The 27931-nt window shown below is 48.1% G+C and overlaps 2 protein-coding genes across 5 annotated transcripts in view; both read left to right on the top strand.

Moving 5' to 3' along the window:
* The first annotated feature begins 213 nt into the window (after nucleotides 1–213).
* LOC111832701 (chromodomain-helicase-DNA-binding protein 9-like) lies at nucleotides 214–23413 on the top strand. Of its 2 annotated transcripts, XR_011993870.1 has the most exons (5): nucleotides 214–434; nucleotides 1913–2021; nucleotides 3644–5024; nucleotides 10412–10509; nucleotides 22958–23079. XR_011993870.1 is itself a non-coding variant. In XM_023790356.2 (4 exons), the coding sequence occupies exons 3-4, from the start codon at nucleotides 3771–3773 to the stop codon at nucleotides 23321–23323; spliced, it is 1620 nt and encodes a 539-aa protein (XP_023646124.2). In that variant the 5' UTR covers nucleotides 226–434; nucleotides 1913–2021; nucleotides 3644–3770; the 3' UTR covers nucleotides 23324–23413. The 2 variants fall into 2 exon arrangements, 1 of the variants encoding a protein (XP_023646124.2); XM_023790356.2 differs by lacking the exon at nucleotides 10412–10509 and having other exon boundaries at nucleotides 226–434; nucleotides 22958–23413.
* chd9 (chromodomain helicase DNA binding protein 9) overlaps nucleotides 9379–27931 on the top strand; it is a 53227-nt gene continuing 34674 nt past the window's right edge. For 2 of the 3 annotated variants that reach the window (XM_023790355.2, XM_072718354.1), the window contains exons 1-2: nucleotides 23437–23602; nucleotides 26191–26579. In XM_023790355.2, coding sequence (XP_023646123.2) covers nucleotides 23573–23602; nucleotides 26191–26579 — 419 coding nt within the window. In that variant the 5' untranslated portion in view covers nucleotides 23437–23572. Of the gene's footprint in view, nucleotides 9425–23436; nucleotides 23603–26190; nucleotides 26580–27931 lie in introns of those variants that run through there. The other variant, XM_072718355.1, reaches the window with a different exon arrangement.

The raw sequence follows: 27931 nt of genomic DNA, 5'->3' as shown, positions 1-27931 counted from the left end.
TAGTATCCGGGAGAGTGCGGTTCGTGCGACTCAAGTAAAACCTCCGCCGATTGGCTTCACCCTGGAAGCGGCCATCTTGTGCGTGCGCTCCGGCGGTGCCCAGGCAGACCTCGCGCTCCGTCCGACGGCAGGTGCGTCTGGACACAGGTGAGGCCGGAAGGCGCGCCCGGCCGGCGCGAGCATCGGCCCCCTCCCTCCGCCCTCCAGCGGTCCGAACGGGACCGACTCCCGACCGTCCAATCAGAGGGCGAATAACTGGATATGCAAATTAGACGTGTCATTACGTCGGCGGTGGCGAAACCGCTGAGGTCGCCGGCAGCGCTACAACTATAACTTCGTGATTAGACGTAATTTAAAAAAGGGGAAAAAAGAAAATTAATACACTGACACGTCGTGGCCCGGGAGACCGCCGCTTCACTTGGGGGTGGGGTGGGGTAAGTAGTAACGCTCACTTTGTACTAAGGCTTAGCGGCATCGTGGCTGTCATTTCTGATGCGGGACGCCGTCTCAGGGAATCCCTGCCTGGGATCGGCGCTCCGGGCTCAGCTTCTCTCTCCATCTCGCCGCTCCACCCTCGGCTGCGGGCTCTTAGACAGCGCAGGGGCGAAGCCCTCCGGGGCGGCTTACATGACAGACGGCGGCACCTAGTTTTACTCGTAAGTTTGGTGCGTTGATGTGTGGCACTAGGCGGCATTAAAGTAAGACGTCCGGGTGCCCCCCTCCTGATATTTAAGGAGACCGGCGGGGGTGGGTTTCGGATTAAGAGATTCCCTTATACGATACACGGCAGCACCTCCGACTACGTGGGGTAGTCTGGATGTGTGAATGACGATGGACCCCCCGCCCCCCATCCGTTTCCCGGTCCGCTGCCAGGGAGGGGTGGGGGAGCGATTTGGGAACACATGTGCGGGTCGCATCTTGGACGGGGTCTCGGCGCAGCTGGCGAGGGTGGGCGAAGTCTTGGCCAAACTCCCTCTTATTTAAATATTAAAGGGAGAACATGTCGGTGTAATCAGGGTTACGGACGATCGCCGGCTCGCAGTTATCCGGCGGAGTTTCTTTAAGTCCCCGACGGCACGAATCGCCGAGGACGATGTAAGGTTATATTATACAGGCTCAAAGCCGTCTGCCTTATTCCGGACTGAAGTCAGGTGCAGGTGTGGACGGTAATGCCATCTGCCCGCACGTTTAAACGGCCACCATTATAACGGAGCAGACGCCCATGGCACTTACGTTTACGGCACATAATGACGAAATGTGACAAGATGCCCGGGGCTGCGGTGGCCGGAGCTCGGTACGTACCGCCGGCCGAGCGGCCAGCCCGCAAGCTGCCATTTTGACACCCGGGAATGTTATTTTTTTATTATTTGAATTATTATTCTATCCGCCGAGTTTGCGATGATAAGACCCCCGTCACTGAAATCGCCAACGCCTATATATTTGCGGGGGGAGGGATAACACGTGTGGCGAGATGATATGACGCTGCGCAGTGGAGAGGTGCAGACCTCACACCCCCGACTGAAAGGCAGGGCGGAGAAGGAAGGGCGAAGGCAAAGCCGCCTGCAGCAAGTCCCCGATCGCTGTCTTCCCGGGGTCTCCTTTAACGTGCCCCCAGTACGCATGGCAGGAAACACCGGCGACCCCCCCTGGGAGAACAACAGGTTGCTCAGCATCGGCCCGCCTCGCGGGTAGCGACCTGTCTGGCACCGGTGACACGTTTCCCCGAAAAATGGACGTTCTGTAATGCGGATAAAAATAACGATTCTTAGAAAAATACCATTGCAGTGAAATGTTTTTAAGAGGAAATGATGAACGCAATGTGCTATTCGTAAACAGTACTTCTCCAAACGCAAGAACTCAGATTTTTTTTGTGCTTAAAGGCTTGTTTTGTTTACTCGTTTTTTCATTTAAGATTCTGCTCATCTGTTGATGTCAAAAGACGAACACACGGCTGCAAAGATAAACTTGATACTGAGACCCAAGACCAACCCTCTTCAATATGCCCCGCAAACATTACTAAGGTCTGTTTGTGTTTTACCAAACGGAATGTTATTCAAGTTCAGCTAAATGCACTGCCGATAAATTTCAATAAGAATCACAGAAAAAAAAATCAAAGAAAGACGGAATTTTCAATTTAGTGATGCCAGTTAGGCATGTCTACCTGTTATATTGACCCCAAGGGGAAATTCAGTCGCATAAAGCAGTAAAGTAGCATGCAGCATGTAATACAAACACAAGACATACTGTGAGGCTACAGAGGTTGTACAAATGAAGTAACAGGATATATACATAGACGTCTTTACATTTCCTGTGAGTATAACTGTGTTTACTGTAATGTTATTTGCCTATATGACGGGAGTCCTCCGTAATCTGTATCCTCTCAGCTGCTTTGCTACCTGTGGCAGATGGTGCACACATCTGGTTGGTGCATTACTGGGTCTGACATGGAGATCTGCAGCTCAGTTTGACGCATCATAAACTGGTCTTTGGTCGACCTGCTGCCGCCTGATGGAACCCCAGCTAAATATCGGGTCATTTTGCTGCTTATTTTTTCCAGACATCTTTTCTTCTTGTTCGCCAATAAAAAGGGTCTCTGACTTGGAATGTCCAAACCATCCTTTTTATTCAAAGGAAATTGTATTTTGTAAACCCAACTTCTTCTAAGCTAGTCTGTCATTTCTTTTCAGAAATGTTTCCTGTTTCAAAATTGAGATCCGCCCCTACATTTTTTGGTTTGGAATGCATTTTGATTGAATTTTAGTGGAAATCTTAATTTTAGTTATTTTGTTGAATTAATTAAATGTGTTTCACCTGATATATGATTATTTCCCCCCCGGGCTCAATAAAGTACATTTAACCTTAGCTTACATGTCTCAACTACTGTAAGTATGAGTAAACGATCAAATTCTTTTCTTTCGTTTTTTTATGATGTTGAACTTAAGCCATAACACGCTCCGGAAAAGTTTCCCTGCATTTGTATGTCTGTCTGACAACCATAAGCATGGTGGTTAAATGCACATTATTTATTACGGCTGTACATTTGTCCAGGCTGGATCTTGAGGAGGTGGATGGGGTCGGCTCTGTATTAGAGACACAGCCCCAGTTTGCATGTTGGCTGGTGTGAGGGAGATGCTTTCGTAAGCCTTGGTGTGAGAGGTGCAGCACCTTGCAGCTTCCAGTAGACTGAGAGTGACAGCTCCAGGGTGACCCCCCCCCCCCCCATCACCAGGGTGTGAAACACTTCATGCCGAGACCTCGGTCAGCAGCGTAAAGAGCCGCCCTGTGTCATACCAGTTACGTAATGTCCACTGCCAGGCTTGTCTTGCCCTGTGGCATTTTGGAAGGGAATACAGATGTGGGTATTTGGAGACACTGGAGGGGCATTATGAGAATGTAAAATCTCTTTGATCGCCATTTCTTTCGAAGAGCAGCTCTCATGATTCACTGTGGGCTGCTTTAAATAAAGGTCTGAGTGAGTTTTTAATGCAACATTCTTGTTTTTATTGTTGTTTTCAAAGTGAAGAATTTTGAATTTATTGGGAAGAATTCTTCGGCATGTTTAATCTAAATGCATGAAAATGTGTAGTGTTATGGTATTCCGCAGAAGACCGGACCTCTCACAGTGTTGTCCCCCCCCCCACAGGACCCTTCTGGAATGCATTGTCGAGCTGATCCTGCCCGATTGGCTACATGAACAGATTGATGCCCCCTAGCCACCTAACCATACCCGATAACCGCCACTAGAGGGCACCGCCTATTCTGCCTGCTCCATGACTGACCCCATCATGGACCTGTTCGACGAGCAGGGCCTGTTTGCCGGCGGCCTGGAGGATCTCTCTGAGCAGGGCTTTGCTGTCGATACCGTGTCCCTGGTGGATGAACTGGGCCTCAACCCAGAGTTCGAGCCCCTGCGGGTGGACCCGCAGTGCGTGCAGAAGCCCCCAGGCCCTCCAGCCGCCATCTTCTCCCAGCCGGACCTGGCCTTCGAGCCAACGGACACTGCTCTGTCGCAGCCCCCCCAGTACCAGCGGGCTCCTCCACAGCGGGCGGCACCCGTCGACCGCCCATTTCCCGACAGTAGCCCCATGTGGGGCAACCAGGAGTTGGCTGTGAGCCCCTTCCAGCAGGTGGCGCCGCAGAGGGCCGAACAGCTCCCACAATCAGGCTGTTTCCAGCTCCCCCAGCAAGGCTTGGATCCCCAGCCTCTTCCCCAAGCCGACTTCTACCCAGCAGACCCCAGCCTCAAGCAGCAGCAGGTGGGCGCTCATGACCCCAGCAGCACCCTGCCGCTTAACGTGGAACATGGTCAGAGCCCCTTCTGTCAGGGCGACGCCTCCAGTGCCTTGGGCCAGCTCCCCACCTTCCTGGACACGCCGAGTGGCCCGCTTTCTGGGCGTCTTCCTCAGCAGGGCGGGCCGCAGTACCCTGGCTCCACAGTCCTCTCCTCCTGCTTGGCTGGCTCTGGGCCAGCCTACACCCCGTACTCTGTCCACGGGCAGCTGGCCGTCCAGCCTCCGTCCTCCGCGTCGGTGATTCCCAGCGGCCCCGGTCCAGTCGGCGGCATGCTCTCGTCCACGTTCTCCGGGATGGGCGACGAATTTTCCTTCGGCCCTGAGGTTAGTCAGCAGCAGCCTGGTCCTGCCCACCCGGGCGAAAGCGGCCCCTTCCAGGATACGGACCCCGCGAGGCAGGCCCCCGGAGGCTACGGCAGCGTCGAGCTCTTCCCCGAAGCCCTCTGTGGTTATGGTGGCACCGTAACCCAGCAGCGTGGCACCTCTGACCTTGTTCCACCGTCTGTGACCAACAACACCAGCTACCAGGCCCTGGAGGAGAGCTTGCTGCAGCAGGTGGGTGTCCACGCCAGCAGCTTTGAAGGCCTGGACCCCCCCGACCTCCTAGAGGATGACCTCCTTCCCCAGCTGGAAGCTGCCTTAAATCAGGAGACAGCCCTGGTGCATCAGGAATCACCCAGCTACCCCTGGCCAAACGGCAACCCCCCCTTCTCAATGAGCTTCGAAGCAGCGGTGAGTTTAAATACTTCCTGTTCCTATTGGCTCAGTTGTTGAGACGTTTTCACAGTAGGTAGGATGTGCAGCAGTGCTTAGAAATCAAAATCAGTACTTCCATTGTGGACTTCGCTGACAAATAAGTCCTTGAGCTAGTTAGATTCCGTTGTTTCAGCCTTAAGCAATGAACCAGAGCAGAGCAGAGCTGTCTTTGGGAGGAAAGAGTTTATTTCCAGATGATGCTCTTTGGTGCAGTAGATGTTACTAAACGCAGCCTTTTCAACCTTCCTCTCCAAACTTGTGTGTGATACTGGCCTTTTTACAGATCGTGTTTGATCTCAGCCAGGCAAGTGCACTTTGCCGTTTGGGGGGGGTTTCTAATTACCATTACTATTACGGGAGGCTACACAAGCTAGGATTTCTGTGACAAAATAGTAGAACAAGCAGGAATATAACAAAGTAACAGCAAAATCCCACTAGGTTGACTCCTTTTTTGCAATGTAGGTCAGTGGTTTTTGGGTATCAGGTCCGACGGTGCGGGGAGCAGCTTGGTCGAGGTCATCTCAGTGACCTTTCGCCTCAGAGCTGACATCACCTGCTCCTTTGTTTTCAACAGCCTCCCACACGCCCCGATTCCAAGCTAATGATTGTAGGGAAGCTGATGTCATCTCTATTACACAGGGACTGTTGAGCTCTGTACTGCCCCCTTCAGGCTAAGTGAAGCTAAGTACAGATTAATAGCTGCATAAGTAAGTCTGCTTACTATGAGGTTGTAATGAGATGGGCAGCAGAGCTTGTCTGTGACTAATCTCTACTGTCCTTAAAGTTTTGTGTGTGTGTATTAGGTTTATATTACATTGTGGGGACCAAATGACTCACACAATGTATTAAAATACTGTTATTTTAATGTTGTGGGGACCATTTTTTCAGGTCCCCACAAAGATCTGTGAATGCATTTGAACAACTAAAAATGCCAAAAGTCTCGTATTTTGTTTGGTTACTTATGTTTAAGGTTATGGCTGGGTAGGGGTTAAGGCCGTTATTGTTTGGATTAGAGTTTTTCCCATAGAAATGAATGGAGAGTCCCCACAAAGTTATAAGTGCAAACTTGTGTGTGTGTTTTGTGTGTGTGTGTGTGTGTGCGCGCGCACGTGTGACCTGACTTTTGTATTTGCATGTGTGCATGATAGTGGTGGGAATTGGCAGAGACCTCCCAAATCAATATTTTATTGATATTTGTTGCTGATTCGATATGTAATGCAATTTTTCAAATAGTTTTTGCCAAAGAGTGTTTCAGATCTGCATTTAAAGTAAATTGAATAAATACTTTTCTTGACGGTACATAAATTCACAAGATGAGTAAATGTTCAATACAGAAAACATTGTGTTAGTTGTTGCTGTGAGTTAGCTATGGTTAATGCTGGTTACAGGGCAATCATAACTGGCAGCTTAGAAACATTCTGGTTTCCCAATGAGTTACACCAACAGCGGGAAGAGAGGAGTTACTAAGACAAAGAGTATCTGTCGGCTGTGGTACTCGGATCTGAACTCGGATATGCTGCTGCAAACACATCCAACACACAAACTCATTTGAGACGACATCTTCTGAGTGTGTGTACGACCAGATCAAGGCAGAAACTGCCTATGAATTAATCTCCTCCTTGGTGTATGAGGCACAATCACCACAGAACTCAAACAGGGCTAAAAAAATCATTGAAGCTATCGGGGTTTATTGCTACAGATATGGATTTAGCTCATTATAATTGTTACAATGCAGTCTTACCTTAGATTTTTCATTTGTTTTACGTATTTATTTTTACTGTGCAAATGAGCGTCTCTTCGATGTTGTTATTCAGACCTGTCAACAGACACATTCCCTTATGTTTGGTTTTCAATTGTTCCTACATTGTGTTTGTAGTTTTAATAATAAACAGGAATCAGAACAAATTCTGTTTCTGTGTTGTACTGAAATTGCACCAGACTGTGAAGCTCAGCAGGCAGCCATACTCATGTCTAGGTGTCCATTAACTTTATACTGTAGAATACAAAGTTTGCACATTTTTTTATATTAGCATGAACAAATGTGACCAAAAGAATTATAGTAACCTGAATTTAAAGTGATATCCGAAATTCTATTTTAAACTCTTGTGGCAATCTAAAAATCGCCACCTCGAAGAATTGTAGCTGCAATCCCCCCACCCCCCACCCCCCCACTGCTGCTTCCCCCAGTGTGTGTCTCTAGAAGTTTCCAAATGTAACCACAGCTTGGGAGTTCAGTCCACATTTAAGCAGCTTCTCATCCCTGGAGGACAGAGTTGTGCCATATAGCAGGTGCTTAATTTGTTTTTTTTTTGCTCTCTCATTGTGTTAAAATAGATAAATTTTTTGCTATTCATAAAACCACTGGCCTCTTCACTTACTTGTGATCATGTGACAGTGAGCAAAGTCTATGATGTCATGGGTGAATTCCTGCCATTGGTGGCTCTGTGGGAGCTGCACACGATGATGGATGGGGCTCGATCTCCCCCATAAATGCCAAGGCTTTCCAAGGCCCCTCTACCACAGCCCCGTCCAGATCTCAGCTGCGATTTACACGCAGTCGTTATCCCTGCTTAGTTCATTAGTTCGTTAAATACATCCAGCTCCATCTGTCGGAGAACCACGTGTATAAAGATCTTTGGGCCACCTGAAAGGAGGGTGACTTGCTCCTTCTGCTTGTACACTGGTGGTAATTCGGTTTACCGTGGTATACTGGGTGTTTTGTATTTTGGATATTTTGGGTGTAGTGCTGTATTTTGAAATCTTGGTGACAAATTCTCTCTCCTTTCCACATGTTTGGCAAACGATGTCGTGGGGGATCCTGCCCCTCTTTCAGGAATTTTTTTGTTTGGGACGCCTCAACACAGCAAATCTTGTATTGTGGCAGACCGCCCCCCTGCCCAAGCCCACTTCTGAGATGTGTTGATTGATGTGCCCCCCTCCTCTGGTGCCATGCAGATCCATGTAACATTCGTTACTTTAAACACAGGAAAGATCTGAATCCATGAGCCCGGCCAGCGACAGGCCACTTTGATACAAAAGAATCATGGAGCAGGTCGAAAGTCGTTGAGCGACGGGCACCATCGCCAGGGTAAGCGGGCGATGGTGCCCAGAGGCTGACGCGTCATTCAGGAGCTGTCAGCTTTGACACTGTAAGGGTCTTTCCGCTCTGGCGCTGTCACACCATCGGTTTTTTTATTTTTTATTTTTGCCTGTTACTGCTAGTTCAAAACGTGTCAATTTTTTTTTTTTGCTCACTTCAATATTTTATTCTGTTTTGAATTTTTTTTTTTCCATGGCAATCCTGCTTGGCAGCCTGCTGAGGCTGGATGGATGGATGAATCTCTGTTAGCCAGCCAGCCGGTCTGCGCCGTGTGACCCTGCCGGGGAGTCTGTGACGTTCCCGTTGCTCTTTTCCTTAGTTGGAATGAAGTACATCCGGTTGCCAGTGAGAGATTTCCACATCTTAGCCCGTAGGCAGCCAGATCATCTTAGGAACTTTGCCATGAGTACAGACTAGAATGGATGATTCTTTATTTTCCCACGGTGCTGTGCAATAACTCGTTGATTAAACCTGGTGCCCCCCCCTTGATATCTACTGTGTGCTCTCTCTTGGACCCTGGTGAGTCTCTGCTGAGGAGAGCTGGACCAATGTCCCTGTCCTGGGGGGGGGCTGATGAGTGGGGGGGTTGCATTTCTGGAGAGGCCGCTGTTGGCAGCTTGGCAGTTAAGAGCAGGCAGCTGTTGGCTGGCTAAATGCTAACAGCTACGAGCAACTTCCCCAGACACAGTGAGAGGGCATGTAAAGCAGTGCGACTGGGCAGAACAACAGATGTCAGTATGTTATTTATTATATATTTTTTTTTAGTCACCCCGCCCTTGTAGCTGCAGTCTGTCGAGATAGAAAAATGGTGGGGGGCACGCTGGAGTGAGAGTGGATGACAGGGGACAAATGCTAGATTGCCTGTCTTGTCGCTTCCTGACCTCACTTGGAGGGAGGGGGGTTATGTAACTCTGAGCCAAGCCTGAAACCCTACACTGTGCCACTCACAGCTCGGGGGGAGGGGCCGGGATCGGAGGACCCGCCCACTGAATTTCTCTGATTGGCTGGCTCACTTTCCCCGACCCGCCCACCTGAGCACCTCTGACTGGTTGTCCGACTCGCTCTCCCGGCCTGCAACTTCGTCCGCCTGCCTGCTAGGGAAAGGAGCCGGGAAGGGGGGGGGGGGGGGGGTTGTGACAGGGTTAAAGGTGAACAGGAAGTAGCAGTCCCAGAAACGGATGGGGGGGGGGGGGGTGGACAGGAGAGGGAGGGGGAAGTTGTTCTTGGATTGAATCTCCGAAGAGCATGTGGGATATTTGCCAGCACAAACTGCACAGTAAGTCCGACAAATAAGTGTGTTTCTTCTCTCGTCCTCTCTGTCTTTCATCTTTTAATGTGAGCACTGAGTCATTGTGCCTGTTTCTTATTCCCTTAGTCAGTGGTTTAGGGGAGCGGATTTCTTTATTTCTTTATCTTTTTGTGCGACTCTCCGTGTGCTGGGTTTTTGTCTGGCTGGAATGTCAAACCACGGGTGGTGACGCAAGGTCCCTGACTTGTCCTTCTGAAACCCCCCCTCCTCCCCAAGCTCCCTCCCCTTCCCCCGGGAGTTAACCTCTCGCTGGCAGGAGAAGCCAGGAGAAGTACGGGGGCAGAGCTGGGCCTCTCGTGGGGACACGGCAGAATGCGAGTCCTGGTTGTTTCGGGTCCTCTTTTTGATGAATGGACATCCGCCAGGGCCATCGACTGTGTGCAGCTTCCTTAAAGGGCCGCGTTCACCCTGGCTGCCTCATTTATTTTAACATTCAGATCCGCGATCCTGCTTTTTGTGCATTCCTTTGCTTTTTGTGTTCTGCGTTAGAGTTTGGTTGACTGTCATTCGTTTGGGACATCGCCGTGCCGACAGGTAGACGCTCAGAGGCCGACCGAGCACCAGGTCTATTTTTCGTTTGTTTGTTAAAAGCCTGTAGAACAACATTTTAATGCCATTGAAAAAAGAAACCTGAACAGTGATTGCAGTAAGAACTGCTTGGGGGGTAAAGTTCATATTGCTTTTATGCAGTCCTTCACTGGAATTAACATTTATCTCTGCCGATAGAATCTTTTTATTTACTGGCTTTACAGAAGCGAACTCAGAGTTAATGTTTTACTCACTATTGTTATGTGAGAGAAGATGGAGGTTTGTACTGCTGCCAGTAACAGAATGCGGGATTTAAAAGTTTTACACTGACACTGATGTTGGTCTTTGTGTGTATCTGGGCTTAGTTCTGCTGAAATATCTGGAATATTTTTATAGCACTCAGTGAAACTGGGGTTACATTTGCAGGGAATTGGTGGAGTGTGATTTCTTGGAATATCACGTGGCGATCCTCAGTTTCGGCTTCTTTTTTCCCCACCCGGACACGGCTTGGAGAAAAGCTGCAGGTTGGTAATGGGGGCGGCAGCAGTGGCCTACTGGGGGGGGTCTAGAGTGCGCGTGCAGAGTGCGGTGAACTTTGACCTTTAGCTGTCAGACGGAGGCGCTGCAGCCCAGCCGTGTGTGTGATTAAGGAAGGGATTCCAGGGGAATCTGGATTCCTCTGATTCATGAGTTGTTCTTTTATCATTCCTGCAGTCGCTGTGGCTGGTTTTGCTATTTTTGTCCGTCTTTCTGAATGCACATTAAAATGCATGACATCAGTTTTTTTTAAAATTATGATTATTGTGATTGTTATTTTTAATACATCAGTCAGGAAATTTCCAGACTGCTTTTATGGGGCATTTCATACGCAGCGCTCGTTCAGAACCCCGTGACACCAGGCTAGTTTGCCACATTGTTGCGGAGAGCTATCTGTGAGGTATAAGAGCGTCTAAAAGCCCTTGTGCCCCTGTCCTCGGTCCTGTGCATCAACGCATTGTTTTGCAGAAGCCAGCCTAACCATTGTGACAAATGCTGCGTTCCATTTTACTCGAAGGTCGGAACTCGGAACTGGGAATGACGTCACACATGAGTTAACTGCGTTCCAGTAAAGCAAGTTGGAAAGCAATTTAGCAATCCAGGGACCTGCTTCAAAAAGCAAGATTTCTTGCTTAGCTGGATAATTTACCCAATTTTAAATGACCTTATTCTTCGTTGACATAATTTGGCCCAGACTACCTTAAATTCAACAAATTATCCAGCTAAGCAAGAAATCCTGCTTTCTGAAACTTGGCCCTAGTTCTAGCCAAGTTCATTGTTAGCCATTGTTACCAATATCAGTTGATAACAACACATTATGTGGTGTTTTGCGTAAAAATACTGTGCGTACGACCAATTTAATGAGACACAAATAAAACATAAGCGCTAATGAACAGCGCTAATTTCTGATGATAAAAGGCACAGCCATCTTGGATTCTGAGCTCAGGGTTATGTCGATTCCTCCGATTTCAGGAGTCAGAATTCTGAATTCATGGGTGTTCCAACTGAAATTTTAAGGAGGAATTCGTAATGTCCGAGTTACGAGTCCAGATGGAACACAGCAGAAGACCTGAGCCATTTGGTCCCTGCCGCCCCCCGACGCACTCACAAATATTCCAGCTATCTAATCATATTCCTTCTCACTGCTTCACCTGTGACTTTGCATGGGGTTCCTCCCCCCTCAAGTTCTCCTCCGCCAAACCTGTTATGCCTCCACACCTCTCAGCCCGTTTGGTGATGGGGGAACTGTGACTGTTTCGTACGTAACTGGAGGAAACAGGACTATAGCCACAGGCTTCTCCTGAAAGCTCTCCCAGTGCCTGTTTCCCTAACGGAGAAATTTCTGGAAATGCGATTAATATCTCCCTCTTGTTCATTGTGTGAATCCACACTAAATCATGCTTAGCATTTTGTCTTTGCTATATGAACAAGATGAGTCTTCCTGGATTCTTTTTTCTTGTGCTGATCATATTACCAGTGGGCCATCTGCCATCATCTGCAGTTCTGTTTACATTTCAGCAGCAAGGGTTTATGGGAAATGCAGAAAGGGCGGCAGCGACCCATTCGTTAAACGTAAATGTGATGGTTTGTGAATATTCAATTAACAAGGTCTGTGTTTATCAATTGATGAGTGCAAACCAGGAGTACAGAGGGGGTAAATACTGAGATTAAATATGCCGAAGACGAGGCATTCTACTCTCTACAGATATTAAAAGTGAATTAGGAAAGAAATCCAGCTGCAGCTTTAGTTACTGTGATCCATCAGAAGACAGAAGGACTCAGCAGTATGGCTTCTTTTGGCTTAGTTTAGTGCAGAATGTGAAATACGGGGCCGGAGACGGATCCCCGTGCTGCTGAACCGCTGGAAGTCCTTCCTGTGTGGTTTTATGCTTTATATGTTTGGCTCTTGGCTACTCCACTGTGTTTGTGGTTTTGCAGAATCAACACATAAGACCTGCCCTGTGACCGCTTAGCTGTCCTTGCTGTCCGGAAAGTTATAGCTGTGCTGGTGCTGAAGATCTGCATCTTTAGGGTTGAGTTGGGAGAAATTGTATGTGATGGTGATAGACCGGGGCATGGAGCCCCAGAGGATTATGGGGCCTCCTGGTTTAGATCCACAGAGGAAAGCAGAGACTCCATGTCATGAAGTCGGAACTCTATGCCGGGACTCCCAGCACACCGCCTGTGGAGATAGAAAAGACACTGACTAGTGCTGATCAGGCCTGGAGGAATATTTTTGGTGGCTTATGTGTCTGAACGCCTCCCTCCTATTTACACGTTCACTCATCACCTCAAAGCATTTTTTAAAATAAATCCCACAGGCCAATCCGTTTCTAGAAACTAAGAGTGATTGGTTTTGCCAATTTTTTTTTCGTTATAAAAATGTTGATGATTCGGTTCCCGTGTCAGTCACCCTTCTGTTTCTCATGATCCACCTACCCCACCCCACCCCCTGAAGCCTGACCGACCAAAAAGCACATGACCCCAGCAGAAGATGGGGAGGCTGGGGGGGGGGGGGCAATACAGGGATGTCAGTGTCTTAAGGTGCCTCTCTAAATGAAATGAATATGTAAATTTAATTGAATTGCAAACACCACACCACCACGCTCATTTAATTAAGCTGCACTGGAGGGAAGCTATTTAGGGGAGGACATGCAAAGTGCAAAAGTGCACCCAGTGACGTGTGACGAGGATGGTGACGTTCCTGCATGAAGCAGTGACGGCTCTCATTATAAGAGCAGCGTATTCTTAGCTTGTAGTTTGGTCTGTGACAGACATCTGATGCCTATAAATAGAGAACCTCCATTTTACATTTGTGCCCCCCCCCACCCCACCCCAAACACAAAAAGCACAACATTCATTCCTAAAGGACGTCATTTAAAATTGCATGAGCTTTTGAGCTTATGAGCATTTCCATGCATTTCCTCAACAGGCAGGACTCGGTTTCATTAAAAGAAAAAGGGGCTTGCATGATTGGCCCTTGAATTTTGACTGTTTGGAGATGTCTGTAGGATCTACACAATTGCCTGACACTCAGATGTTGGCTACCTGCCAGAGATTGTCTAGGGAAACTGAGAGAGATCTGTCAAAATGATGTGCAGGTTTTAGTTTTTCTCATGAAGATGGACCCTTGTCAGCTTCGAAAATGTGGTCATTAATTTCCTTATTGTTGTGCCGGGGTTGATTTGCTTTCATGGGATTGGAATGCTATTGGCTGGCTCAGTCACTGGCCTACCAATCAATGCCTACCTCCCACAGTCCCTCAGGATTGGTGAAGGTGAGCCCACACTTCCTGTGTGTGCTGTCAGCTGCGAGGCATCTCTTCATTCTATGAACTATGGCCTTGAGCCAGCAAGGCGTCTAGCTTGGAGTACACCATTTTCTTCAGTGCAGCCACAAGCCCATAGATGCCCAGTAGATGTCACCGTGGAGCGACATGAGGGAAAGGAACCCATCCGTACAACGCACCCAATGCAATGTGAGGTCGCTCAACTTTTGCTGGGCCTCCCTGGCACAAGCTGTTAAAATAGCACAGCGATGATCACGGCACGCTTTGACTGGTGCTGCTCGCTACCCCCCCTTGGGAAAACTCACAGCTATTACAGCTAAGAAAGCCAACATCGGCTAAAATTAGGCCCTTGCTCGCTAAAGAGCCCTGAAAGCCTGTTCACCGAGTTGAATTCATTCAGGTTTTTCTCAGATTAGAGGTGAATTTTTCGGATGGTGTGAAGTGCTTTCTGAAATGCCTATTTGAATTTTGAGTGTACTTCTTCAAGAATCTTGCAAAACAGCTACAAGTAGACAAGTTACCTTCACCGTGATGGAGATGGCAGGCTGGCTCGCATTACAGAGTGTAAATGGCTTTGATTGTTCAGTCGTTAACAGGGTCCTACAGGAGGGTAGCAATTTCATGTGCAGGTGGCATGATTGCTCAGTGGGTAGCGATGTTCCTCATACCTCCACAATTGGGGATTCAAACCCAGCTTGCTGTGTGTGGAGTTAGCATATTCCCCCAGTATTGTTGGCTTTGTCCTGGACACCTCGATTCCCCCCTGCAGTTTGCTCTGTGTGTGTGTGTGTGTGTGTGTGTGTGTGTGTGTGTGTGTGTGTGTGTGGGGGGGGCGGGGGTGGGGACCAAATGTCCCCTCCGTGTAAAAAAATAAATAAATAAAAAATAACCTGTGATTTTGACCTTGTGGGGGCAATTTTTTTGGTCAAATTTTAAACTCAATTTTATTAATAAAATCCGTGAATGCAGTCAAACAATGAAAAATACCAGAGTCTTATATTTTCTTTGGTTACTTATGGTTAAGGTTAAGGCTGAGTGGGGGTTAAGGTTGTTATAGTTGAGATTAGGGTTGTGCCCTTAGAAAAGAATGGAAAGTTCCCACAAAGATATGAAAACAATGGTCCAGATATACATTATGTTGTCGGGACCAAATGTCTCCACAGTGTGACAAAAACCTGTCATTTTTACATTGTGGGGACCATTTTATTTTGTTTGGTTACTTATGGTTAATGTTAGGGCTGGGTAGGGGTTTAGGTCATCATTTTTGGGATGAGGGTTATGCCCATAGAAATGAATGGAGAGTCCCCAGAAAGATATGAGTACAGGTGTGTCTGTGTGTGTGTATCTGTGTGTCTGTGTGTGTATGTGTGTGTGTGTGTCTGTGTGTGTGTCTGTATGTGTGTGTGTGTATCTGTGTGTGTGTGTCTGTCTGTGTATCTGTGTGTGTGTGTGTCTGTATGTGTGTGTGTGTGTCTGTGTATCTCTGTGTGTGTGTCTGTATGTGTGTGTGTGTGTGTCTGTGTATCTGTGTGTGTGTGTGTGTTTGTATGTGTGTGTGTCTGTGTGTGTCTGTATGTGTGTGTGTGTTTGTATGTGTGTGTGTCTGTGTCTGTATGTGTGTGTGTTTGTATGTGTGTGTGTGTGTGTGTGTGTATGTGTGTGTCTGTATGTGTGTGTGTGTGTGTGTGTCTGTGTGTGTGTGTCTGTATGTTTGTATGCGTGTGTGTCTGTGTGTGTGTGTGTGTGTCTGTGTGTGTGTGTGTGTGTGTGTGTGCCCGCCCTGCAATAGCCTGTCCCCCTGTCTCCTGATCTTTGCCCTGTGCCACCTGGGATAGGCTCCAGGTCACCCGGATTCTGCCCTGGATAAACAGGGCAAGATGGATGGAATAAAACTCAGCCAAGTTATGCTTAAGCACAGCAGGGTGGCAGGACAATTTTCATTGCCTCATTATATGAATAGTGTATCAGTAATTTTATTATAATAAACAATCACAAATGCGTTTGGTCGCTTGTGTACCATTAATATTTTATCAATATTAGGGACTTGGCATAAAAAATTGTCTTCCTAAAAGGTTATTTTCAACATTAAAATAGCAGAACGGTCACGGTCTTTGGGCTTTGCCGGGTGCAAAAGCAAAAGCCAGCTAATAGAATCTGCTCCTCAGGTCAGGTTCTGTGTTCTTATGTCTCGTGTAGGTCAGTCCTGAGACACTTCAGCTGGTGGTGTCACCACTGATAGATTGAATCGGGTAATGAGAGTGCTGTGTTAAGGTGTACCTGCAGTGCGTCCACAAGGTTAATATGGTTAAAATCTGTCTAACAAATCTGTTTAGCTTGGTTAGTTTGATGTACCCAGTCTGCTATTTGTCAACTTGACGGTTAAATGTTCCGTTTTTGCACAGAAATTGTGTCGAGCCGTGCAGGAAACCCAAAGAATTGAGGAAACTAATTTCTACATTGTCCATGTGCAGCTGTATTTCTGCATTGTCCATGTGCAGCAGTATTTCTGCATTGTCCATGTGCAGCAGTATTTCTGCATCGTCCATGTGCAGCAGTATTTCTGCATCGTCCATGTGCAGCTGTATTTCTGCGTCGTCCATGTGCAGCAGTATTTCTGCGTCGTCCATGTGCAGCAGTATTTCTGCATCGTCCATGTGCAGCAGTATTTCTGCATCGTCCATGTGCAGCAGTATTTCTGCATCGTCCATGTGCAGCAGTATTTCTGCATCGTCCATGTGCAGCAGTACAGCTGCAGCATGAGGGAAAAAAAGTGACGCATGTCTGTGAATCAAAGTGTGTCTTTGAAGTTGGGACATCGAAAAACCTGACATTGTTATGGTAAAATAACAGAAAAACAACAGAAATAGCCAGTAGTAAAGGTGCTTTCCTCTGGACATATTGTAGCTCCACATCTGGCTCCTTGAAGAGTAAAATGAACATTTGTACCTTGGTCTGCTGAGATCCTCCACTGGAGTTTCTGTAATGTCGTAAGGTTTGTCTCTCCTAAAGCTGATTTTACAAACATTTGTTTTCTCTCTTTTTTGAGGTCAGTAATGGCTGCAGGCTGTATCTCACCTCAGCAGCACATGTTCACAAGGCTCTCAGGGTGCTGCCATGACTGCCATTTGCAGTGGGCATAAGGGCTTGACCCCACAATTGTCCTGCTAAACCGTGGGTGCATCGGGTCTTGCTGGAATGTGAGTTGGTCCACATGTTGGCCTGTGGATTCGTCTGCAGGGTGATCTGCAGATTCCACTGGAGTGTGAGTCAGCTTGCAGGTCAGGATGGTCTGTGGGTCTCACTGGAATGTGAGTCAATCTGCAGGTCGGCTTATGGGACAGTCTTCAGGGTGGTCTGCGGCTCCCGCTGGAGTGTGAGTTGAGTTTCAGGTCAGTCTGCAGGGTGCAGACTGACCTGAATGTGAATCAGTCTGGGTTGGCCTACAGGTCCGTCTGCGGGTGGTCTGCAGATCCCACTGGAGTGTGAGTCAGTCAATGGGTCATCCTGCCGGTCAGTCTGTAGGGTGGTCTGCAGATCCCTCTGGAATGTGAGTCAGTCTGCGGTTATGTTTGCAAGGTGGTCTATGGGTCTCCCTGGAATGTGAGTCAGTCTGGGGTCATTCTGCAAGGTGGGTTTGTCTGCAGATACCACTGGAGTGTGAGTTGGTCTGTAGGTCTGTCTGCAGATTGGCCTGTGGGTCTTGTTGGAGTATGAGTTGGTCTGCAATGTGATAGCTGTTCGGTATTACATTTCTTTAGTACCAGTACTAGTTACACTATTACAGACATCGCTAATGCTATATTCCCAAGCAAATCCAAGTGTTTAAATATACAGTAATGTTGTCTAGTTAAATATGATCTCCCTAGCTTCAAGTCAGTGATTTATGTAAAGGATCTTATAATATATCAAAATATTACAATATAGTAAACAGGCTACGTTAACATCATCAGACTAACCTCTGTACCTACAGGTTATTGTGCTGTGTTTTAAGCAGTTAAATAATCAAGCATAATGTGCTGCGTGGGAAGTTTTTTTTATATGTTAATTTAGCAGATGAACGGAAGAAAGTAGAAGAAACTGCTACAACATTTATGGGCGCTTATCTCATATTATCCATTTGCTTTTTTTTTTTTTTAGAATGCAGAGTAATGGTGATTAGTTTGATCATGGCAGAAATAGGTTTTAACAACACTATAGGGTGCCTGTGGATCTCACTGGAGTGCGAATAGGTCTGCAGTTCAGTCTGCGGGTTGGTCTGTGGCTAGGACTGCTCGTCGGGCAGGTCTATCCTTGTCACTCTTATGCACCACCCCATGGCCCAACATTCTCAAGAGGTTCTTTAAGTAGGCGGATTTGTATCGCCAGTTTAGCCACCATTTAAAATTGCTGCTTAAACAGGGCTAATTCTCCTTTAATATCCTGCTTTAATATGCAGAGTAATCCCCACACACTGCATTCTGAGGATCGTTCCGGCAGACATCTTGGGGATTCTCTGCAGCTCGTGGGGGAGCTCTGTTCTCTCAAGAAGGGTCTTTGCTATTCTTCTGACCAGCATTTTTTTTCATCTAAAACTGACACACCTAGCTAAATGCTGTGAGTCAGCCTCCGATAAGCCCAGTCAGAGCTGAGGGGGCTGGTAGGCTCAGACTGTCTTGTTTTCCATTTATTGGTCCTCCTGCCGTTGTCATGGCAGCTAATTGGCAATAGGTTCAGACATAATTAATGGATCAATGATGTAATAGCTTTACCTGATACGATCTCATGGCATGAGCTATTAGATTAAGATGAGAAACAGTTGAGGGCCTGGTTAGGATTGTGCATGCGTGTGTGGCAGTGGAGTGATGTTTAGTTTGACAAAAAAAATGCAGTACTACATGACGTAAAGATGACGTGAGGAAGGGGAAGAGGTTTGCTCGCTGTAAACATTCGAGTCACGCAAGATCACCGCCACTGCCTGTGAGACAGGGGGAGTCCAGCCAAACGCAGCTCTACTCAGCCGTCCTCTTTATGATGGGGAGGGGGGTGGTGAACGAGAATGACCGAGGTTACCCATTTGTACACGCTCAACTGATAATTGCGTAAAGGTGGATGCGGGGGGAGGATTTGCCGACACTGGTCCACTGGGGGAGGAGGCACAGGTTAATGAGACAGTTCCGTACTTGTGATCCAACAGTGCCTCAGCTGTGCCCTCAAGGGGGCGCTCTGTCCGACCACGTTTCTCATTCGATTTTGTGATACTTTGATTTGGAGAGAAAAAAATTAAAAAAAAAAAAATATATATATATATATTTCCTACCCCAGCATCGGAGAATATATACCTCCAATGCTGGGGTAGCAAGGGGTGGTGGGGGGGGTGTTATGAGCCTCCGCATGTCACCTGCGGGCCATCAGCGTGCCACGTGATGACTGCCACTCGGCTTGCCTTTCCGGCCCGCGCTGAAATCTCACCTCGGGCAACGACAGAGGAGAAATAAAACGGCCACATTAATATTTGATAGGGAGCCAGCCATCTTTGATGGGCGTGTAATGAATAGAACTGAAACTGCCACCTGCTCTCTTCGCTCTCGTTCAGAAGGAGGGAAACTACTTCCAGCCTTGGAGCACTGCTCATTAGCATATTAACTGTTGGGTTGCCACGGTGATGCCATGCGGGCCGCGCGATTTGCTAGCTACGTGTGTGTGTCTCCCTGCTGCTCTTCCTCCTATTTATCATTAGATATTGGGTTATGGAGATGATGCCAGCAGTGCTAGAGGCGCCCTCTGTCTGCATGTAGACCTGCCCATGATGTCTTATATTCTCCGACAGAGGAACCAGTTTCTCAACTACCTGCAGAAACGGGAAGTTCTCTTTAATTACATCCCTCTGAACAATACGTTACAGCGAAACCCTGTAAACATTTGCTAGCTTCGAGTCCAAAAATATCCTGACAAAAACAGACGGAGACGCTCCAAGGAAAAAAATGCGGCTTGAATATCGCAACACCCCGAAAGTTTCGGATCCCCGCCCAGAACGCCGCTCGAAGGATGGCCACCAGGTGGCGTTCCACAAAAACGGGAAGGTTACCGTGAACTTTACTACTGGCACACGATTTCTACCTGAAGCTGAGTGTCCCAAAACCAAAACAGAGGGACAGTGAAAAGCAGAAAATACCTTTACTATCCCTTATGGAGGGGGAGTGGTCATGCATGACTGTGGTATGGCGTCTAAGACCAACTTTGTGAGCCAGACAAATCCCTGAATGTGTTCCCTGGATATGGCAGCCTTTCTGAGTGGATCCAGTGCAGCAGTCTTATATGTGCTCAACTGGAGTTTTGCAGCATTCCAGCGGAATAATAATTCCTGTGGGGTCTCCATCAGTAGAGGTCATTTTATACCCCGCATAACGATGTGAAGCAAACTGCAGGATAATGGCTTTCAGAAAGACAGTGTGCGACCTTGAAGCCATGTTCTCAACATATGTATGATTGACGTTTTTCTCTATATGTATTGGCAAACGCTATTAAGTAAAAAGCAAAATAACAGCTAATTTAAATTACTGACTGATCTATGAAGCTTTGCCGTGAAGGGGAATATGGGACTGCTTATAAGCAGCTTTTCCTCCTAGAGAACCCAAGGTGCATCCATTCTCCGGGGCTGTCGGAGAACTGGCATCTTTCCTGCTGAGACACAGCAGCCTTTCCGGTGGGGAAATCGAAGCCGTATCGAGCGGGAAGTGAGATTTAGTCACTCGACATGCAGAGATGGGCTACACAGCGATGGGGAGGGTGACAGCGCTTACAGGCCCGCAGCAGGAACCAGAGAAAATGAGCCTTTTACGAAACACGCAGAACGAGCGAGTCAGAGACGCAGATCGACTACTTGTGCGTCAAAGAAACACAGTAGGAACCGGAACCGCAAATGTGATGCATTTAGCACTTATGTTGGATTAGCAGGGCTCTCCGAAGCAGCTTCCCTGGTAGACTGATGGCCAATTTTTGTTATGTCAAGTTGATTATTAAAGAACAATTTTACTCCAGGAGCCTGGGCCACTGTTACTATGGGGTTAATAAGTATAGTACTGGCATCCCAAAAAGGATGAACCTCTGTATTCAGGCCCCCACCACTGCCCTCTACTGGACAAGGAGCTTCCAGGTGGATGATGGGTACTGGGTATAAGAAAATGTTGTGAAGGGGTGGGGAGTTTCAGATAGTAATAAATGTCGCCACCCCACTTCCACCTGCACAGAGTCTCCAGGCTGCATGGCTTTGGCCTGCAAGCTGAGCTGCAGATTGTGGCCTGATACATCTCCGTTTTTTCACGCCCTCAGGCCCGGTGCCAGAATCTCTGAAACAGGCTGGTCTCCTGGGTCTCGGGTAACCAGATGCCTTACAGATAAGAATGGTCCGGTTTTGGTAAAACACGTGTGCTGAAACGCCCCCGGCAGTACAATCGCAACCTTTTTTCCCCGCGAGTCTGTAGGCAGACAGTGGTACAGTTTACATGTCGTTAAAGGGTACGCTCCAGGTTTTCGTGCTTCACGGGCATGACCGTGCGATTCCCCGGTCCGTTCTACTCACTGGCTCTGCCGGTACAGGCGAACCTGCAAGACCTTATGGCTACGTATGCGAACGTAAGCGTTTAGGGCGTAAGACCAATGAACATGCTGTGTCTGGCAGCATGCTAATATGTTAATTGCTTAATATGTTAATATGTTTACAAAGTAGGGCTGCCGCGATTAGTAAACATAGTCGATGACATCGATGTGAAAATGCGTCGACACCAATATTCGAAGTCGACGCATCGTTTTTTTAAAATTATTTTAATGAAATTTTCTTTTTGAGGTCTAAAACGCATAAGTTCATTGTGACAAATGTTTTCCTTCAGTGTCACCACGTAATTGTGAGAGTATTTCAAATTATCACAAGACAAAAGAGGTGGTTTTACACAGCAAAAATTCGACACTAGCGCTACGTACGAGCATCTGAAGAGAAAACACACGGGTGCTATTCTGGATGATGGCCCGTCAGAAAACGTAAAACCCAATGTGTGTTGTTTATTCATGTTTATTAAATTACCATCAGCATGGAGAGTAGCTGCTGAATATATATTTATTAATAAATCCAAGTTTCTGCCTGCTACATTAGAAACTCCAATGACTAGTGTTTGAAAATGTGCTTTGGCTCGTATTGTTTGTTCCTGCCCATTGGGTTTCTTAGGATCAGTGTTGTTATCGTATACTGAAACAAAAATGGACACTAAATTAAAAAAAAAGAATCGTGAAATGAAATAAAACTATTTACCAAAAACATGTCGTACCGCTATCCACCGACATCTTTGTACTTTTTTATACACAATATCTCTTCTTTTAAAAATGTTGTGGCTGCTGAGCTTCCCTTTCTTCACCCCGATTTTAGTACTTATAGGTTCCATGATTTACCAAAACAGTAGCGTGCTCCGCTTACCTAATTTAATAAACATAAGGGTAAGCCGAATTTGCGGAGATTACTAACTTATGGGCATCACAGTATGCATATCATTAATATTTCAGGCGTACTAATAATATGCTCATCGAATTGTGGGTGTAAGGTCCGTATAGTGCCAAAAAACCGGGGTCTCTTGTCTAAAGCACTGCAATGACATAGTTTGTTGTCAAAATAAAACGAACTTGAATTAAATGAGCAATTTGAATTTCTGGAGGAAGATTGATCGTATAGATTAATCGACCAATCGGTAAAATAGTTCCGAGATTAATTGATAGATAAATAGTAGTTAGTGGCAGCCCTAGCATTAACTTCATGTGGAAATCATGTATCGTCCTGAGAGGAGATTAGCCTGCTTACATAACGTGAATAATTTAGTGCGAATGGCGCACATAAATAACAGCACGCGGGCATTATGTAGATATAGCGCTTCCATCTTGGATCAGTGAAATACTGTATGTTTGACGTTAAGTTATGGAGCCGGCGGCGGAGTGACTGTGAGCACCCTCTGCTGGGCTACATTCGCACAAAGAAAGGGAGCGAGAGAGGAGAGAGAGGAGCGAGCGAGCGAGCGAGAGAGTGAGAGAGAGAGAGAGAAAAACGAGTCCGGATTTTAACGACATCTCTAATATTCATGCTGATGCATTTCGCTGCTTTGTGCTTTCATTTTCCACTGCTCTACCAGCGGCCTGCACTCTCCGAACGCTCCTTGCCGAGGAGGAGGGGGGTGGAACAAGGGAGCGGGCGGAAAAAAAGTGGGAGACGCAGAAGGAGCACGCAGCCGAGCTTTTGTGTACAAAGAAGGAGCAGCCTACCTTTGAGCTCGGGATCGGAGAGGAGAAACCAGAAAGGATACGGGCGGCCGGGCGAGCGAGAGAGGCGAGGGGAGAGAGGCCAAGTGGCCGCACCGGTGGAGGGAGTCAATGAGAGGGGGGGGGAGGCGAGCAGAGGCAGGCAGAGAAACGCCGCGGCACATGGAATGAGCGCTCCCGGGGCCGCCACGTCCCACGGCAGCCCCGCCACGTCCCACGGCAGCCCCGCCACCGAGTGAAGCCAGAACCAGCCACCGCCGCCGCTGCCTCATGCTCTCATCCTGAGCCCAGCCCGCGGGGGGAGAGGAGGAGGAGGTGGAGGAGGTGGCAGTGACTGTGGTGGGGTGGGGGGGGAGGGCTCTGGAGCGGGGGCTTGGAAGAAGCGGCTAAAGGAAGCGCGACGGCGGGAACCCGAGGGGGGAGAAAATCCCAGCGAAAGGACCAGGCTTTTGTTAGGCGGCCGGGGGAGGGAGTAAAGGAAAAGAAAAATGTCTACGGTGAAGAGGCCAAGAGGAAGGGTGAGTGTGAGCCGAGCAGGCAGCCCGGAGGAGGGGAGGAGGGGCGCACAGGAACTCGGCAGCCTCCCCCGCCACTGCCTCATGCGGCAGCCTCCGCCATCTTGATCTCGTTGCAGCTGCCTGTGTTTTTTTTTTCCCTCTCCTTCCTCCTCATTTGTTTAGCTGCGGCAGGCCTTAAGGTGGCATGCTTAACACTTTCTCTTTACGTCTTTCTCATGAGCTCCACTCCCTCTCCCTCCCCTTCCCCAGCCACACCACCCCCCCCCCCCCCCTCACCTCCCCCCACCCCCCTCACCCCCCAGTGCTGCAGTGGGCCAGTGTTTGTGTTGTCAGGTTATCACGTGTGTCTGAAATATTATCCAGTGGCTTGGTCCACTCTGTTCCGTGAGTGATCAGGCCGTACCGCCGTCCTGGTACCCGTGCTGCTGTTTTTTTTTTTTTGTTTCCTTTTTTATGACCCCCGGAGACGCCGGCGGGGCGGCGCGGTGCCGGAAAGCTGGGGCCGGCCGCAGTGCTGGCAGGCTTCGTTAGCAGTTATTTATAGGTGTATTATACAGCTGCAGTGTGCCGTTCGCAGCCATTTGCATCCCCCCCACCTTTTCCCAGCTTGTTATTGTCCTTTTTTTTCGTTTATTCAAACCCATCCTGTGTCTGTGAGAACATTCCGGAGCTTGTCTAATCGCTCGATTTAGTCGTTTAGCCTCTCACTTGAAATTAAAAGCAAAAAAACAGCCAAGGCCTTGTTTATCTTCCAAATGAATCGCTGTTTTAACAACCCCCCCCCCCCCCCAATCCACCTCGTTCCTCTTTGTCCCTACGGTTCTGGTTAATTCTTTACGTTCGGCCGGTAGGATCTGGCCTTGGCATGGTGGTGTGCATCCGGCGTGTTCGCATTAGGTTTAACCCTTATTAAGCATGTTTGCTGGTGGGTGGAGCCCGCTCACAAAGCCGTGTCAGGACTGTGTGTCCGTTCCTCCTCCCTCATGTCCGGCAGCCTTTAGCCATGTCACCGCCATGGATAAGTGGCCAGCTGCTTCACGTAAACAGAAGTGAGTCCTGTCACACTAGAGGAGACCTAGAGACACGTGGTGTGACGTGTGCACATCTTTCTTACCGTCTGTGTGTGCGTGTTGGGTCTTTGAGGGGGTGGAGGAAGGGGACTGCATATTTCAGGTCCTCCTTTGTCGCTCCAAGGAGAAGGAGCTCGGTGCGGCGGTTACGCTATGCTTCCTGTCCTCCTCCCTCTGAATCCCCCCCCTTCTGTGCTGTGTGCGTGGCTTGCATGTTTTTCCCATACAAGCTGCCCCCCCCCCCCACCACACACACACACACACACACACGGGTTACAAGTCTATGTTGGTGGGAAGATGCACGGATGGGCAGCTTCTCCACATTCTGGCTTAACGTGCTGCTCCGGTTTCGGTGTAAATGGACCGGAACACTTCGCCTGTGGTCCCCATGCGCTGTAGAATAAACGTGGGCCTCTCGCCACGCATGTGGTGGGTTTTTTGCAGGAGCTCGGTTTTATTTATAAAGAGAGGCGCTCTTGCAGATTTAATGGTCGCTTTTCTTAGTTAAGGACTAACCAGCAGCCCTGAAACTCCAGGTGAGCCTGTTTACCACCTGACTTTTATACCTTCATCAGTGGTGAAGTGAAATGAAAATGGGGGCTGCTGGAGTCCCTTAGGGCTGAAGGGGGAGGGGGCTGACTGAGTTCGGCGGGTGGGGGTTATGACTGCGAGTCATTCGCTGATCCATTTTTGTGGCAAGTCGACTTACATTCTCATCTGAGAGCCAGTTTTGTTTTGGCTCGTATCACGTGTTGAGACCGGGTCACACGGCTGTTTCATGACAGCGGTACCCTTTCAGAGTCTGTGATGAATGGGGCACGATCCTCCCGCGTAAACCTCTAAACCTGTCACGGAGATGGGACGGGCAGAATATCAGACTGCAGAACACCACTAAATTACGGAGATGATCTGGCAGCATCAGCGATCCCTTTTAAGCTCCCCTGACATTTCTATAACAAGGGAGGGGATCTTGAATGCAGTCTCGGGCTTTAAACGCTGCTGTTAATCTATACGTGCTGTGGCAGATGCTACCCTTGTTGTGCTGTAGCCTCGAGCCTTGGATTGGGGTTACCGGGTGGAATCACCAGCGGTGATTCAATGTCAAGAAAGCCGCACTGTTTTGTCCAGCAGTGTTTCAGATTAAGGGTGTAGATTTGGGTATGGACAGTAGGGATGCATTACTACCAGTATTGTAGGAGTACCATTTGTGTTGAGGGAGGGCAAGAGGTTTGGGGCTGATTTGGTGTCTACCAAGATTGAATCAAAACCTACTCCCTTGTTTCAGATGCAGGGAATGTGTTGGGTACTTAAAGTGACCTTGAGGGCCCCATCTTAAGCAGAGGAATGAGATTAGGTAATGACTTGTTGATGTTGTCCTCAGAAATTAAAATAGTAAGTACAGCTAGAGGGAAGTTGATGGCCGTTGTTCTGAATGCTCCGGGTCTGTGTGTAATTTATTATATGAGATTGCTGCTGATAATAAGATTTGTTTCCATTCATCTTCATTTTGTCCTTCAGCCCCCTAAGAACACTAATGGTTCCAGCAACCACACGCGAGTCGTCAGCACTCCAGTAAAGAGCAGTTCGTCATCTTCCTCTTCTTCATCGTCGTCATCGTCGTCATCCTGCTCTTCCTCTTTGGAGAAGAGGACCCTGAAGAAGTCGGCGCTAATGGAGTCGAAGCTGGAAGACAAGCAAGAGAAGGCCAACCGGATCATCTCGGAGGCCATCGCCAAGGCCCGGGAACGGGGTGAGAAGAACATTCCACGGGTCATGAGTCCCGAGAGTTTCCCCTCCTCTTCAGGACACAAGGCGCACCGTGCCAGCAGGGCCCGGCCCAAGCAGAAGTCCATCAAGTCGGTGCGGATAGTTGCTTCTTCCAAGCCCAAACAGAAGGCGAAGATCGGGTGAGTGAATGGCCCATCTGGGGCCAGAGGAAGTGCGTGTGGTTCCGGAGCCATCCGCTCCTCGGGCTCCACCGGTCTGCCCCCAAACTTACATCGCTGGACACCGGGCAAGCTTTGAGCCGTTTGTTTATTGGGGGGACAGTTGCTCCTCAGTGAATTGAAGAGAATATTGAGTACTGCATTGTGTAGCTGCACGTCCGGGTGCCAGTAAAGTCCGAGTGGCCGTTTATGCCAAGAACAAGCTGTTTATCAGCCTCTAGTCAGGCTTTTGGAATTAATGTCATAGCCACGCTGTATCTGTAAATCCACAGTGTACCCTCATGGCTCTCAGTGCCTACCCATCAGTTGCTTCCTTCCAGGGTGCCCGATTAACAGATTTTTGAGGGGTTATTTAATTGTCTTCTTTGCTCGAGCCCTGTGGCCCCGGTCTCCCGGATCACACCAGTCGGCATGAGGTTTACGTTACTCGGATTTGTGACAATTTGCTCAGAATGTCCCTAGGAGCATCCGATAGGAACTGTGAGGTCCCTGGTTTAGAGGATAGTAAACACGTGTTGGCATGTCTGCTATGTGATTATTGTTTTCTCCAACAGCTCAAGCCTTAGGGCCCATTAATTACTGGAGCTCGGTGCGATGGAGCGAGGCTCAGGTGCTGCAGCGGTGCAGCTAGATGTCGTGAGTGCAGCTGGCTGCGTGACTGCAGCGGTAGCACGCAGGATCGCCATCACCAACTGGGAGTTGGCTCCAGACTGGCTGTAGAATGGGTGCATCAGAATGAGTGCAGCTGGGAAATACCACGTTTGGGTGATTTATTATTATTAATTAAGATAAGCCTTCAGTTTAAATTCTGACTGATCTGTCTCCCTTTTTCTGTGGTGAAAAGAAAAAGTATGACTGTTACTTCAGTAGTGCTGTTTGTTTTGTGATTTTCAGGTGTTATGCCTAGTTCTTCCCATTTGGTTCAATTTACTGAAAATGCATGAGTCTTAAGTTGCTTTTCACGTTTAGTAGTTTGCTTTGTCTTGAGAATGCAAAGAAACAAAACACAGAGAGTTTATTTAAATAAAAACTTGGTAACTTTACTGTTGTATTATTTGCGCGTTTATATTTCTTTAATAAGTGATCGGTTGCTTTGGTATGTGTGAGGTAGAGGGTCTGATACCTGACTGTAGCCTCAGTCATTAACGTTACTGCTTATTAAAATCAGCCAAGGTGTTTTTCTGGAAGGATGTTCTGAGGCATGTTGAGACAGGGAGCTGTGTTCGGCCCCCACCTGGGTCAAGCAGTGTTCAGTTCCCGCTGCTGGCAGGAAAACCATTAAACTGAACAAGTGCCCTAAGTGTAAGGTGGGG

This window comes from Paramormyrops kingsleyae, chromosome 11, assembly GCF_048594095.1.
Source record: "Paramormyrops kingsleyae isolate MSU_618 chromosome 11, PKINGS_0.4, whole genome shotgun sequence".
Taxonomy (NCBI): Eukaryota; Metazoa; Chordata; class Actinopteri; order Osteoglossiformes; family Mormyridae; genus Paramormyrops; species Paramormyrops kingsleyae.
The sequence above is the reverse complement of the archived record's forward strand: the minus strand, read 5'-3'. Positions and strand labels throughout refer to the sequence as shown.